Raw genomic sequence first — 14,165 nt, 5'->3', positions numbered from 1 at the left:
TGAATATAACCCATCCAGTCTCCTAGTAGTAAGGCAGCAAAATTTGGTGTAATCTAATACATAATAGGCAAGCTGGGCAAAGCTAGTAAAGGGTGCTTTATTTCACTTTGCTGTTCTTTGTATATGACCACTGTATTTTCTTGCACTGACAAGCTCAGCTATCATGGTCCTGAGAACAGACTTTTCCAATCTGTGGGAAATATTTTTTGGAGGGGAGCTACAGCCCAGAAAGAATTTTGTTATTCTTACATGTCTTTTTTTAAAAGCGATGCATAAGGAACTTTTTGTTCCTTTCTGTTCCCTTACAGATTCTACTAATTTATCTTAGGACAAGGATATATCAACATTTTGCTTTGCACCATGCATTGCTGATTCTAAATTTTAATTATTTTGGACGAGGCTTCATGGAAATGATCATTTGCATGGATGCAAGTTTACAGTACCGATTCTCTGTCAGGAAGATACTATTTGCCTATGGAAGAATTTGTGACTTGTCATTCATACACATGCTGTCTAAAGAGCCACACTGAAATTTGGACAGGGCAGGGCACTGCCTGAGTCATGGCAGCAGGTAAACTGTGACACCTTTTCTGCAAGTCTACTCTGTAACTGGTGGCAGTTTGAAGTAGGAAAACTGAGACAGTCTATAAATTCATAATTTTTTTGCCATTTTTCTCTGTCATAGCGCTTACATATTCTCCAGCTTCTGCTGAAGGGTTTCCAGGAACTGGTCAACAAAAAATTCTCATTTCCATGATCTGCTCTGTATGCAAGTTCCTTAAAAATGCTATGCTATCCACACTCAGCAGCAAGCTACCAATCAATCATTTCTAAAACAAGCTGTAAAACTTAATAGGGTTGCAAAATATAACACACTGATTGCTGAGGGATGGCTATAGTCCAATAATAAATTTGTTCAATTTCATATTAAGACTGAAAATTTCATTTTGAGGAAAAAGAATAGGGGAATAAAAATATCATTTTACAGTAGCAATAACACCTTTCATTTTCACTGTAAACAAGATCTAGAGTGAATGAGGGCATAACACCAGTAATAATACAAGAGAGCACAGTAAACACACTTTTCAGGCCAAAGCTGAAGCCAGAAACAAGAATAATACTATAATGCATTCATTATTATTTATGAAGTGTTTTGACATCCTCAGTGAGTCAGGATGTATTTGGCACTAAAGAAAAACAAGCTTGTTTAAATGGAATACTTTAGAACATATTATAATTAAAACAGTAATAGTCCCATTGTTCTCGGAATCCCATAAAGTTTTGATAAAATTATGTGACTGTTGTCCCACATGGAAGTGGACTCTGCTGCATACACCATACCAAACCCCAAACACATTCCTGCCTCAGATACAAAGGTGTTTAGAGGACTTGCTCTGTCAATCAAAAATGAGGAAAAGTGGCAAATATTGAAAGTGCCATTTAAAAAAGGCAGTAGAGTAAGGAAGGACATAAATTTCTTCTCTGAACCTTGAAACTCTTCTTCACTTGTTCCAAAACTTGCTGCTGACAGGATTAAGCCTTGTAGTGGATTCTCCATCCCTGGAGATACTTAAAAAGAGACTGGATGTGGCACTCAGTGCCATGGTCTGGTAACTGCAGCGGTAGTGGATCAAGGGTTGGACTTGATGATCTCTGAGGTCCCTTCCAACCCAGCCGATTCTATGATTCTATGAATACTGCCTTCTCCACTGTCAGCACAGACAGCCCCTCCCTGGCCCTCTGAAGCTTGCCAGTTTCATAAAGCCATATGTATCCCATTCAAAATAGCACTTTACTATATGTAAGGCTACTGCTGTGCATCACATCTTTCATTTCTCTCAGGAGCCTCAAGATCAAAAGAGACAGTTGACATACAAAGCAATACTCACCCCAGAGAGCCATAAAGATGGAGAAGAAGACTGTGGCAGGGTTGTCAAACAAATGGCTGGCTCGAGCAGTAGTACAGGCAGAGCTGAGGTTCCAGTAATCACAGAACTTGTCACACAGGGGGCACATGGTGAAGGCGTTGCGTTGGTCGCACATTTCTTTACTGTGAATGACAAGGACACAAGTTCTGCAGGGATATCGAGCAGCACCTTACAGCTCTTATAATCTATTTGCAAATACAGGTGGCTTGTGTTTGCAGAGAACAGAAGCTGTGTCTGTTCAAGGCACGTTGCCCTGCACCAGAGTGTTAAATTCCTGTAGGCACCTTAACAGGAGAAAAACCCTGCATCACGGCAGCCAATCTGAGCACAACACTGTAGCAGTGAATTAGCAGAGACTGCACCACTGAGTACTGAGGTTTACCACACTAAAGTAAAAGAATTTAAACAGCCAAAGTGGAATGGACCACCTCTACAGTCAGCTATGTGATTTGATACAGATTTAAATTAATGCAAAAGGATTTTGAAGAGGCCATAAAGGAAATTCTGTAGGATATAATTTGACTTACCCTTGAAAACCACACATTTTTACGTGGTAGTACAAAAAAAATCCATGTCAAGTACAATACTACTTTTTGCATCAGGACTGGTTATCTAAGCATACATAAAAGCCAGAGCCAGCACCAAGTCATGTTGGTTTTTCTGTGTCACAAAGAGAATAAATCTGTACCACCTTTTTCAGTATATCCTAGGTTTTGCTATAAATTCACATATGTGCACTGAATTTAAGACTTGCACAAGCCAAGAGTCTTGTTCTAAGCAAGGATGTTCTATTTCACAACATCCACCTCTACTCTGCATTTTATTTTGTGAGGCATTTATAAAAGCAATGTCTATTTTCCCAGTATAAGGCTTCAACAACAATTCTCATCTGTAGCACCATCTGCTATAAGGTTTTTGGCTAAGTTCTTCAAGTCTGAGCACTTATTTTAGGAACCCATACTGATATGCTTTAAGGGTGTTAAGAAATGGTGTTCACCAGGGTTTCAGGAAATGTTACTTTTATATTACAGGATTTTCAAGAGTGCCCACTGAATGTATGGTATTCTTGGTCTCTATAGAACAATGCCTTTTCTATTATAGAGTGCTAACTTAATGTTAAAAAAAAGCCTGGTCCTGCCTCCAGCAGTAAATCTTACAAAAACTAGAAAGCTTTCACTTCTGCCTTATTTATTCAGATGTTAAGTTGTATTTCTCTTCCCTTAGATTAGAGCACTTGTTCATCTCTCCTCTGGAAAATGTTAAATAAGAGTTTTTCTTGCAGATTTTAAAATCTTTACCTTAAAATAGTTATTTTAATTCTTAGCCTTAGTGCTATTTATTCACTGAGTTGCTAAAAGTCTTAAAAAAAGTCATTATCACTATCTCTTTAACAAGCCGAACACTACTTGACACCGTTGAGTATGCTTTCATTTTTTTGCATCATGAATGTATGTGAAAGGCCTTTACATCTGCAGTGTTTTACTCAGGTGAACTGAGGAGTGCAAAGCTCAAGTGTCCTTGACAGAATTGTGAGCTAAGGAAAGACTTGCAACACTTCTCCATTGGTAGCGAGCATATTGCAGTTATATTGCCTACTATTAAATAGTATTTTTATCTGACTTCAAATGAAAAAAAAAAGAACAATTCGAACTGTTGTATAAATATGTTTAACATCATATCATATGGAAGGCATACAGATTTTTCCAGCTATCATATTGCCAAATTCTCTCTCCTGTTTCAAAAGGCAGTAGAGGGTGCTGCAGATACATATTAGCTATAAATCTCACTTATGTTTAAATGTTAGCACAAGCTTTCCCACAAGACAAGCACAGCCCATCAGGGTTCATTCAGATCAAGCTAAGAAAACAAACTCCAGCTCAGATATATTGTTATTCATCATTTACCTATCAGTAACACTGCCCTACTGCAGTGATCCGCATTAGGTGCTGATAATTCATTTGAGACAGCACAGGAACTGGCACACCGAATGTGAGCAGCAGTACAACTCATCCAGTATCCTTTCTCTACCAGGAGTTAAGACACAGATAACACAGAGGAAGTGTCTGTCCATATTCACTGAGAAGCAAACATTAACATTGCTCTGACAGTTTGGCAGTTTTGTTTAGCTTAATATCCTCAGGACACCCAGAACAAAACTCAATGTATTTTTGTAAATGGCAAAGAGAAAAAATACTTCAGACACAAAATGTGCTAAATCTGCTACTTATTATTCAACTAACTTGTGTACATAGCCTGATTTTACTACATAATCCATAATCCAAGTAGAATGAACAGTGTATTTGCATTAACTTGGGTGAGTTCTGCACAATATCTTTGCGGGTGAGAGTGAAGACCTGTGTATTGATAAAAAACAAATGGATGACATAAAAAAAAAAGTTACAATAATGCAGTAGGCTCATTGAACATTTCTGTTTCAGGAGGTGCAATACAATGCAGCCAAACCAATATGTGCCATTCATCTGTCTTATCTACTCAATGCATGTGTATTTCTATTGCTCACAGGGCACCTCACTGCATTTTCCAACATGTTAAAAGCAATTATTCTCACATTTGGGGTGGATTACAAACAAAAAGCACAGTCAAAATTTTGAAGTAATTAATTATTGGTCACAGAGAAGCTTACCTAGGAATATCACTCTCAATGGTTATACATCCATAAAGAAATACAATAATCCCAACTACTGAAGATGGAATGAGGAATTCTGTATATAAGCCCAGCCATGCAAAATAAAGTCCTATCTTTTCTCCAAAATACTTTCTGAAAAAGAACAGAGAAAAAAAAGAGAAAACAATAATGTGTCAAGTGTATAATTTTCAAATGTGCTTTACAGCTTCTTTAATGATCTCTGAAAGTTAAAATATTGTCAAAGACACAGGTGAAAAGCATGGATTTCTTGAAGTTAGTATCACCACATGAAGAGAGTGATGGGGACAGTTTTGTCTTGTTCATTCTGAGAAGTTTAAGACAGTCCTGGGTCATTATAATACATACTAAATATCTGCTCAGGGAAGACTGCAGCTTTTGCATCTCTTAAATGAAGTCAGTGAAATAGCCTTTATTTCCATCAAGAGTAGCATAATTTCAACAAAATATTTAGCAGAAAACACTGCAAAGGATTCAGCTCCTCAGAAGAGTGTCTAGATGTATCATCATTCTTTGCCTCTGTAGTTCTTGATTCAATTGGTGAAAGTCTTGGAAAAGACATCTATGGGAACACACTGACAACATTCTCTAATGTCTCAGAAGACCAGTAATCTTGAATTGCTGGTAAAGAAGGAAGGTTTGCTTGCACACTTAGCGCTGGCTTTTCAGAAAGAATAAATATTTTTGACAAATTAACAGTCTCTGGACAGCTGGTTTGAAAAAACAGTTTCTGCTCTGAGAAACAGTTCACTGTGGATGTTGATAAATATGCGTTAGTACTCAGCCCAACATCTTCATGAATCACAGTGCAAGAAGTAAACTAAACATACAGGAAAGTCACTGATCTTTCTGAGGTACTGCTAAGGGTGAGTACAAATATTGCAAAACACCAAGAGCTTCAGAGAGTTCAAGAACCCACTATCACTAAAATGAGACTAAATTTAGATAAAAAGCAATGTGGCTGGAAACATTAAACAAACCAGAGAATAAGACGAAGGAATGGTGGGAAGAAAGCAGCTATAGAGAGCACTCAAGTCATGACATTGCATTTGAATCAGTGAGACATGCATTCACACTGTGCTGGCAGAAAGAACAAAAAGAATTTTGAGATAACTTGTCTAATAAAAGAAAGACAAGTTTTGCTCCTCATAAAGGCTGAGCTCAAAGAGTCTCAAAAGGCTCAAAGAGTCCCTCTTTGAGATTGTTCCTGAACTCTCTCACACTAAGAAAATTTCACCCAAGTGTAGCAGTCCAGATTTAAATTATTCCTAATTTAGATGCTTAAATAAGATTTTTGGAGGCCGAGGATTTCTTTTAACAGATATAATTCTCTTCTAACAGAATTTCATTACAAACCCCCATATCTGTAGAGTTCAGTTCAAGTCCCTTCAGCAGCATAAGCAAATCTTAAATTTTCTACTCCAAAAAGCAAGGTCTCAGGGCCAGGCTGCCCTTGCAGGAGTGCATCCAAGGCAGAGAGCCACAGGACAATGAGACAAGTTTCCAGCTCAGATGAAAGGATTAAGGGCAGCAACAGTGGGATATTTTTTGTTTGCTTGTTTGTTTTATTGTTACAGCTCCTGCTGTCATTCTCATACCACCACAGCTACAGCTAACTTCACATTCCTATGCTCTCACATAGGAAAGCAGGCAGCACAAACATTCATTTCAGTACTGCTTCAGGTGACTGCTGTATTTGCTTATCTCTAACCCATCTCATTTATATTTTAGGAAGGACACATGCAGTCATAAAGAGGAAACAAAACAAAAGCACTTGAAGGTGATGCACAGACAACATGGTCTTCATTAGAAAGGAATAACCTAACCTGGGGAACAGGCTCAAAAGTGTGGAAAATTTCAGGTTTCCTCCAGGAAAGGAATATAGCTCCTACACCTGAAATTTGCAAGGCTGTCTTAAGCAACAGATTGTGTGAAGTATAAAACAACACGATTGGAATCATGGCAAAGAGAGTAAATGGCAATAACTGTGTTATTCTGTTTTGCTTGAGAAAGACAACTTGCACGAGTCACGATGGGAAAATTAGTTGCAGTAAGCAGTCTATAATCAACATATATCAGTTTAGTAACTTTAAATTCACACTGCAGCATAGCATTTAAGAATGTTCAGACAACAGATTACCACATTTGCACAGAATATAAGAAAATATGGTATTATATGATGGAGTATAATTTATAAAATAATAAATGTAAATATTGATTTTATGAATAGAATCTGAAAACTGTGGAACTACTCTGTAACCTAGTACATGTCAGGTAATTTTGAAGGTAACTTTTAGGAGGTAGTTTTACTTTATTTTCACATTTGTTGTTTATTAATATAAAGTGAGGGAGGAAATATGCAATTAAAATACAGAAATAATCAGGTGGCCTTTAGCTTTGCTTCAGGCCTCCTGTATGAGTCAATATCCTGCATTAATGGCCTTGCAGCAGTTCAGTACAAAGGGAGACTCAGTTTGGTCTGAAGCTTCCTCCTGTTTGGGAAGGGGACACGTCATGCACTTGAAAGTAAGGCAAACATCATTGAACACATCCTAACAACACAGAGAACAAAAGGGGGATTGTTCTGATCATCTGGGTTCTTACTCTTTTTCCTTAATTGTGGAGTCTGTTTTTTTATGAAGAGCAAATTCTAAATTCTTTTGAGTAAGAATCATGTCATTAAGGAAAGAATTCACCAAATCATCCATAACGTCCAGAAGCTGAGCAAAAGTTGCACTCCAAGTAAATTATAGAAGCAGCATTAAAAAACTACAACAATGATGACCACAACCTATAGAAAGTGTATTCCCTCTCATGGCAAAGTTAGAATAAGAATTATGGAGAAGGACGCAGCGAAAACGTTTACTCAGTTCCCTCTTCTTTGCCCATCTAACACTTGAACCAGACATCTGCAACCCACTTTTGTCTGTCTGGTTGCCAAACCAACATCAAAAAGAGTAACTGATAATTAAACAATATGCTTGCACGTTGGTCACAGTGCTTCCATGCCAAGTTGTGCAATTTATAAATAGACCGGGATTTCGGGAAGGGGGGAGAAAGAGAGAAGTGAAAAAAAAAAACTTAGTTTTTTACTCTATGTGGGATACCTGGAATGTGAACGGAGCATGTGCTGCATGACACATGCTGGAAAGAACTCTGGAGTTGTTCAGGAACAAAGTTACAAAAGTGAGGAAAAGACAATGCGGTCACTGAGTCACCTAACTGGGAAATTTGCTCAACACTCCTCAATCTTTTCATTTTCATATGCCATTATAGGCCAGCTGTTATTTTGTTCCACATGGTTGTGGAATACTTTCTATACAAAATTAAACTGGTTTACATATATTTTTTTTGGTAGGCCTTCCCCCTTGCAAAAGTCAAACAAGTCACTTATGCCTTCAAAATAAACTTTCTCACAAATTGTGGACAAAACACTGGTGTTTCTATTGCTGCTAGAAAGGAAAAGCAGTCCTCTCAGAGTATAGTTTCATTCCAGAACACCTCTGCTACCAGAGCCAGTTAAAAAAACTTTCTTTCCCCCCTCAGCTTCCTGACAGGGTGCACATTCCCTTTTGACTCACTCACAGCAATCCAGTTCTCAGCACAGGCCTATGAAGAGCTTTGACAGACCAGGGGAGAAAATGGCAAACTGTGGCAGAGGGTCAGGAACACAAGTAATTCCTTCAGGGGGCTTTGTCAATGGAAGAAAATCTACCACTAAACTGTAGGAAGAACAAGTATTACTTTTACAAACAGAACTGTATAGAACATAGCGCGTGTTAAGTTCAGAGCACAGGAGTTTTTTCATTGTTTCTGAGATAATAGTTCCCCCTAAATTGAAATTTTCATCTCAAAACTGTAGACTGCTTTCAGAAAAACTGGTGAAGTATAAAGAAAAGTCCTGTCACTATAACAGAATAAGGAATAGGACATAACTTTTCTGTATACCCCACCATTTCACTCCAGGTACAGTTGCCTAGTCCATACTTCTCTGGATTTCTCATTTTTTCTCCACTTGAAAATTTTCTCAGGGCAAGATTCAAGCATTTATTACAACCATCTGGGACACCTGGGTGGAATTACTGCTCAGCAGCAGCCCTGAGGCTGCTGTGCATCCAGAGATCTTAGAGATTTCTACCATGTTTGTGCCTGACAGCATAAACGCACATATTCTGTCCAGACAGTCCCAAGAAGAAATATGTCAGTGCTAAATCCAGATATACAGAGAATGCACCCAATGAAGCAATATGGAAGCCAAGAAAGGCTTCTGGCAGAAGACAACCCTACTAGAACCACTTGCCAAGAGACTGAAAAACTTCTCTTATTAAAATTTTAAGAGGTGAAAAAAAACCCAACTACAGAAACTCAGCTAAATTATAATGCTGCTGAGTCTGAGGCAGGAAAGAAAAAGTCCATTAGAAAGGCCAAATAGTTCTGCATACAGAAAACAAGGAAGGGCCCTCTATCCAAGGTAAGAATAAGGGGCTTTCCCTAAACTGGAAATGAAAATCAAAACTGTTCAACAGAGACACTTCTTGTGAAATTACTTGACAAGCCTGTGCAAGAACCCTAAATCAAACCCTAAATGCTGAAAACTAGCTCTGACATTCAGGTTTCTGTCACATCTGCAAACATCCCTCATTCACTTTGGAAATCTTGGTACCAGATCAGCAAGACTTGGAAAGAAGTTCAGAGTCACAGCCTGGCTTTTGATTTCTATAAAGACCTCATATCCTGTGTATTTTCTCTAGCAAGAAATGCACTAAGTTATTTCAGTGTTTCTGACTAAGAGTATTCACCAAAGATCGAAAGAGAAACTATGAGGCTGATTCTTTTTGCCTGAAAGTAGAACACAGAAAGATGCCACAAGAGTCATTTAATTTTCAGTGAAAGTTCTTGTTGGAAAACATTAGTTCTGTGTCCTCTAATGGTACCTAAAGTCTGGAGTCAAGGCTGCCTAAATTACAAATTATACCAACCACAGATATATTTTTCTTCCAAGGCACTGTGAAATATTACTTGTGATCCATTATAGGACAAACACTGTCAAATTCTTGCAACACCTTAGAGAACAGAAATGTGGAAATTCACTTAGATGCAGAACTATATTTTCACTTAGTCTTTTAGTTCTTAAGAATTAAGTACTATTCAGCACAGTAACAGGCTCTTGTTTAGGGAGAAGATGATATGTGTGGAGGAAGGGAATATTCAAGTCCTCAAATTCCTATGCATTCAAAACCCTGGGAAACATATTTAAAGCAAACCCCAATGAACTTGTATACTAACTGCAATTTAAAATAGAAAAGATCAGACCTTATTCTGTAAGGAAATAAAACCAGAACAAGTCACACACTGAGCTTCACAGACCTTATTGCTTCACTTCCAAGAAACTGTCAAAATACAACGGAAAGGGAGTAATTTGTGGTGATGGATTATAAAGTGAAAAAAGCCTCTGTTTACTGACTGTATTGCAAAGAACAATAGAAGTGTAATAAGTGGACATCTAATGTGACTGAAACAGAAATTAAGGCTGACTATTTACCAGTTGTATAAGCAAGCAACACTGTGCTGGTTAGTCAGAAACACTCTAACTGCATTCTCCCATCTGCTTTGGGAGAGTGCAAAGCTTCAGTGCTCCTACAGATAATTTTTTTTTATTTGTGAATAGCCTTTGTAAAGTGTCCAGATCCCTGAGGTTAAAGAGATCTGTTATTGGAGAGGCAGACACAAAGCGAATGCGATTTGACAAAATATAATAATAATGTACTCATACATAGCACTGCAGTAATAGCAGTCCTTAAACTCATGTAATATTGAAAGTATTAAATGCCTGATTGCATTATTTTGTTGGTGTCTGCATTTGCCTATGATGTTCTTTACTTACTAAAGTTCTATGTGCCTCTGAGACCGCAGTAGCCACAGCACACTGTACTGGAGAGATTCAACAAGAGTAGCAATGCAGAGTTGTCCAGTCAACTCTTGGAAGTCATGCATAAGACAATCTACATACACTCAGTGTTTCTCTTTAGCTTTCTTTACTCTATTCTTTAACACACTTTAGTATTCAAAAGTGTCCAAATCTGGCAAATGAAAAATTGACAGCAGGTAGCCTGCATATCCAGGGCTTTATCAATACAAATGTGAATCAATAGAGATCACCTATGAAGAAGGGAGTAAAGATTCACTTCATGGACACCTCAGCACACTAAGTGACACTTTAAGAAACAAACAATTAATTCAGTTATACAGATAACACTTTTTCTCATAATGAACTCTACAAACTCCTACAAATAAGGAGTAACCTATTTGATATGATACAGTGAATCACTTTTTCTTTTAGCCTGACAGGGACATTATCTAGTTTTTTTCTTATTATTTTTATAACAGGTATTATGGCTTGCTTTACTGGCTTTTCTTTATTTACAAATGAGATGTTTATCCAAGTTTTTACCTTGAAAAAATGTGAGGTCACTGATATTTCCTCACTTCCTAATCTTTTCTCAAGATTTTTTACATTATTTTCATCATTTAAGTTAGCAGCGTTTGAAGTTCATATACCAGCTTCTTTCCATAAATACCTTTGAGTTATAATAGCTAATATTTCATGAAGGCTTTGTTACTTTTCAAATTCATATAGCTAAAACTATAGAGGTTTATAGAGCTAAAACAGAGTCTGAATTTATTTCATGTATTTGCTTGAGTAAGTAAGTACTTGTAAGTACTTGCACTGTAAGTATCACTACTGTCAGATAGACTCCATCTAGTGGCTGATTTACAATAAAAGATAAGTATAATAAATTCTTTTTAGTCATATTATTACTGCACACCTTGAGATAGCAAGACTTGTCTCTTGGCATTTTAAGACAGTAAGAGAGTTACAGAAATTTCTTCTTTAGCTAAAATTTAGATTGTTAGGCCTCAAGACTTCTGAGACTGTGACAAATGGAAAGGAAAAAAACCACAATCAAATACATCCTGCAAGCTAAATGCATGAAATAATTTCTGATTCATTATCTTTCAGGTATTCAGGAATCCCATTTCTAAGAGGTCAGGGGGGAAGGAAGATGTAGCCTTAGTGGAAGAAGATCAGGTCAGAAAAACTGGACATAGAATTCTAAGTCCATAGGCCCTAATATAATGTACCCACAAGTGCTGAGGCAGTTGGCAGATGTCATGGCAAGGCAACTCTCAGTAATCTTTGATAGATGATGACAACTCAGAGAAGTGCCCAAAGGAGGAAAACAAATTTCACCCTCACCTTTAAGGTCAAAGAGGAAGCCCAAGAGAACTATAGACCAATCCCAGGGAAGATGATGGAGCAGCTAATACTGGAAAACAGTTCCAGATACATTGAAGATAAGAACACAATCAGAAACACTTATCATGGCTTCACCAAGGGGAAGTCATGCTTGACCAGCTCAGATAAACTTCTGTGATGAAATGACTAGACTGGTAGATAAGGGGAGAGCAGTGAGTATTGTCTGTCTGGACTCAGTAAGGAAACACTTTCACCCATAAGATCCTCAAAGAATGGTTGTTCATGTACAGACTGGATGAGCTGACAGTGAGGTTCACCAGAAAACTGGGTGAATGGCTGGGCTCAAAATGTGGTAATCAAGTGGCACACAGGGTGTTTGGGGGCCAGTGGCTAGTAGTGTACAGCATGGGTCAATACTGGGTCCATTCCTGTCTAACATCTTCACCAATGATCTGGATGATGGGGCAGACTGTACCCTCAGCCAGTTTGCAGATGAGACAAAACTGGGAGGATTGGCTGATACGCCCGATGGTCATGCTGCTGTCCAGAGGGACATTGACCATTTGCAGAAATGAGCTGACAGAAACATCATGAAATTTAATCCTGTACCTGAGGAAGAACGATCCTATTCATCTTTATTTTCTAGCGCCCACCCAGTTGGAAAGTATCTCGGCAGAAAAGAACCTGGGAGTCCTGGTGCACAACGGGCTGAACATCAACCAGCAATGTGATCTTGTTGCAAAGAAGGCAAATGGTCTCCTTAACCCTTTTAGGCAAAATATTTCCAGCAGGTCAAGCGAGGTGATCCTTATCCTTTTCCCAGAACTGGTAAAGCCACAGTGGTGGTATTGTGTCCAGTTCTGGGCTCCTCAGTACAAGAGAGACAGGGCCATACAGGAGAGATTCCAGTAAAAGGCCACAAGGATGACTAAGGGACGGGAGCACTTCACATATGAGGAAAAGACAGAGAGAGTTGAGACTGTTTTGCCTAGAGAGAAAAAGGTTCAAGGGGGATCTTGTTAATGTATGTAAATACCTGAAGGGAGGGTGCAAAGAGTATGGAGCAAAAACTGAAACACAAGGAGCTCCCTCCAAATATCAGAAAACATTTTTTTCTGTGAGGGTTACTGAGCACTAGAACAGGTTGTCCAGGGCAGTTGTGAAGTCTCTCTCCTTAGAAATATTTAAAAAAACACCTAGTAACAGTCCTGGGAAACTATCTCTAGCTGTCCCTTTTTGAGCAGGAGTTTGGACCTCCAGATGTCCCCACAAACTTCAACTATTCTGTGATTCTCTGACTCTGTAATATGTGAGTACTTAAATTGCAACGATTCCACTGAGACAGTAAAACACAACAGCAGTAAGCATCACCAAGCAAGCTCAGTATTGCATTAAATTTTTCATTTTCCTGCTCTCTGTACTGACTGCAGAAGTTGAGATATTTATCACATTAGAAACCTTCTTTATATGTGCTTTTTGCCAGGGACAATTGTGACATGGTACCTAGTTCTAATCTCTTCCCTTGCCACCTCTGTTTTGTCCACTGTTGGAGACAGATTACTGGATCAGACAAAGCTGTTCTAATGTAACTTTTGCACAGAGATAGGACCCTCATACAAAGCATCTTAGTATTAGGATATGCCTTTAAACCAGGTGACAAGTGTTGGTCTTAACCCCTTGCCAGTGCTCAAGGCGTCAGAAAAGGACCTCCTCCCACTCCAGAATGCCAAAGCCAGAAATTTCTACTGAGATTAAGACATCAAGAGCATCTTTTCAAAAAGACAAGCAGAACCATAACCATCAAAAAGCAGCAACTTTTTCCTGCTCCCTGAAGTTTCCAGCCATACACACCTGTAGATGCCTAAAAATGTTTGCATGTGTGTAATAATGTGCAGGACTTCCTCTTTTGTTCCAAAGTGGCCTCCTACCTCTAGCTTTTGCTTCTCTAGTTTAAAACAAATTTTCATTTCCTATCAAAATACACTGATATCACCTCCAAAAATATCAGCTGGATTGGGGCCAATCATTTAACTCCAGTAAGAAATTAAATTTTCTGGCTTTGAGGTTTAGGTATGATGCATAACAGACTGAAACAGTTCTGCACACAGGTAAAAAAAACTGTAGCTGCCTACAAAATAACCCAACCCAAGGGGGAGGCACTTCAGAGCTATGACTTTGCATAAGATGTAGATGTGCACATCCTTTGCTAGATCCACCTTTTGAAAATCCTGATGAAGAAGTGAGGAATCTGGATGGTAATGAGGATCTCAGTGCTCAGACAGTGACCTGAAGCCTGGGAATTATATTTATTGGA

At 38.4% G+C, this 14,165-nt stretch overlaps 2 protein-coding genes across 4 annotated transcripts in view; one reads left to right on the top strand and one right to left on the bottom strand.

Moving 5' to 3' along the window:
• Window positions 1-12,484, top strand: part of LOC139791314 (very long chain fatty acid elongase 4-like) — a 434,972-nt gene extending 422,488 nt beyond the window's left edge. For all 3 annotated transcript variants that reach the window (XM_071733401.1, XM_071733403.1, XM_071733402.1), the window contains one exon: window positions 12,470-12,484. The gene's annotated coding sequence lies outside the window, so the exon portion shown is untranslated. The remainder of the gene's footprint in view (window positions 1-12,469) is intronic.
• Window positions 1-14,165, bottom strand: part of ANO2 (anoctamin 2) — a 156,799-nt gene that overhangs the window by 85,130 nt on the left and 57,504 nt on the right. Inside the window, exons 11-12 of the mRNA XM_071733390.1 lie at window positions 4,573-4,707; window positions 1,890-2,050 (exon numbers count right to left, since the gene is read on the bottom strand). Coding sequence (XP_071589491.1) covers window positions 1,890-2,050; window positions 4,573-4,707 — 296 coding nt within the window. The remainder of the gene's footprint in view (window positions 1-1,889; window positions 2,051-4,572; window positions 4,708-14,165) is intronic.

This window comes from Heliangelus exortis, chromosome 1 (assembly GCF_036169615.1).
Source record: "Heliangelus exortis chromosome 1, bHelExo1.hap1, whole genome shotgun sequence".
Classification (NCBI taxonomy): Eukaryota; Metazoa; Chordata; class Aves; order Apodiformes; family Trochilidae; genus Heliangelus; species Heliangelus exortis.
This window is presented reverse-complemented; position numbering and strand designations above follow the sequence as displayed.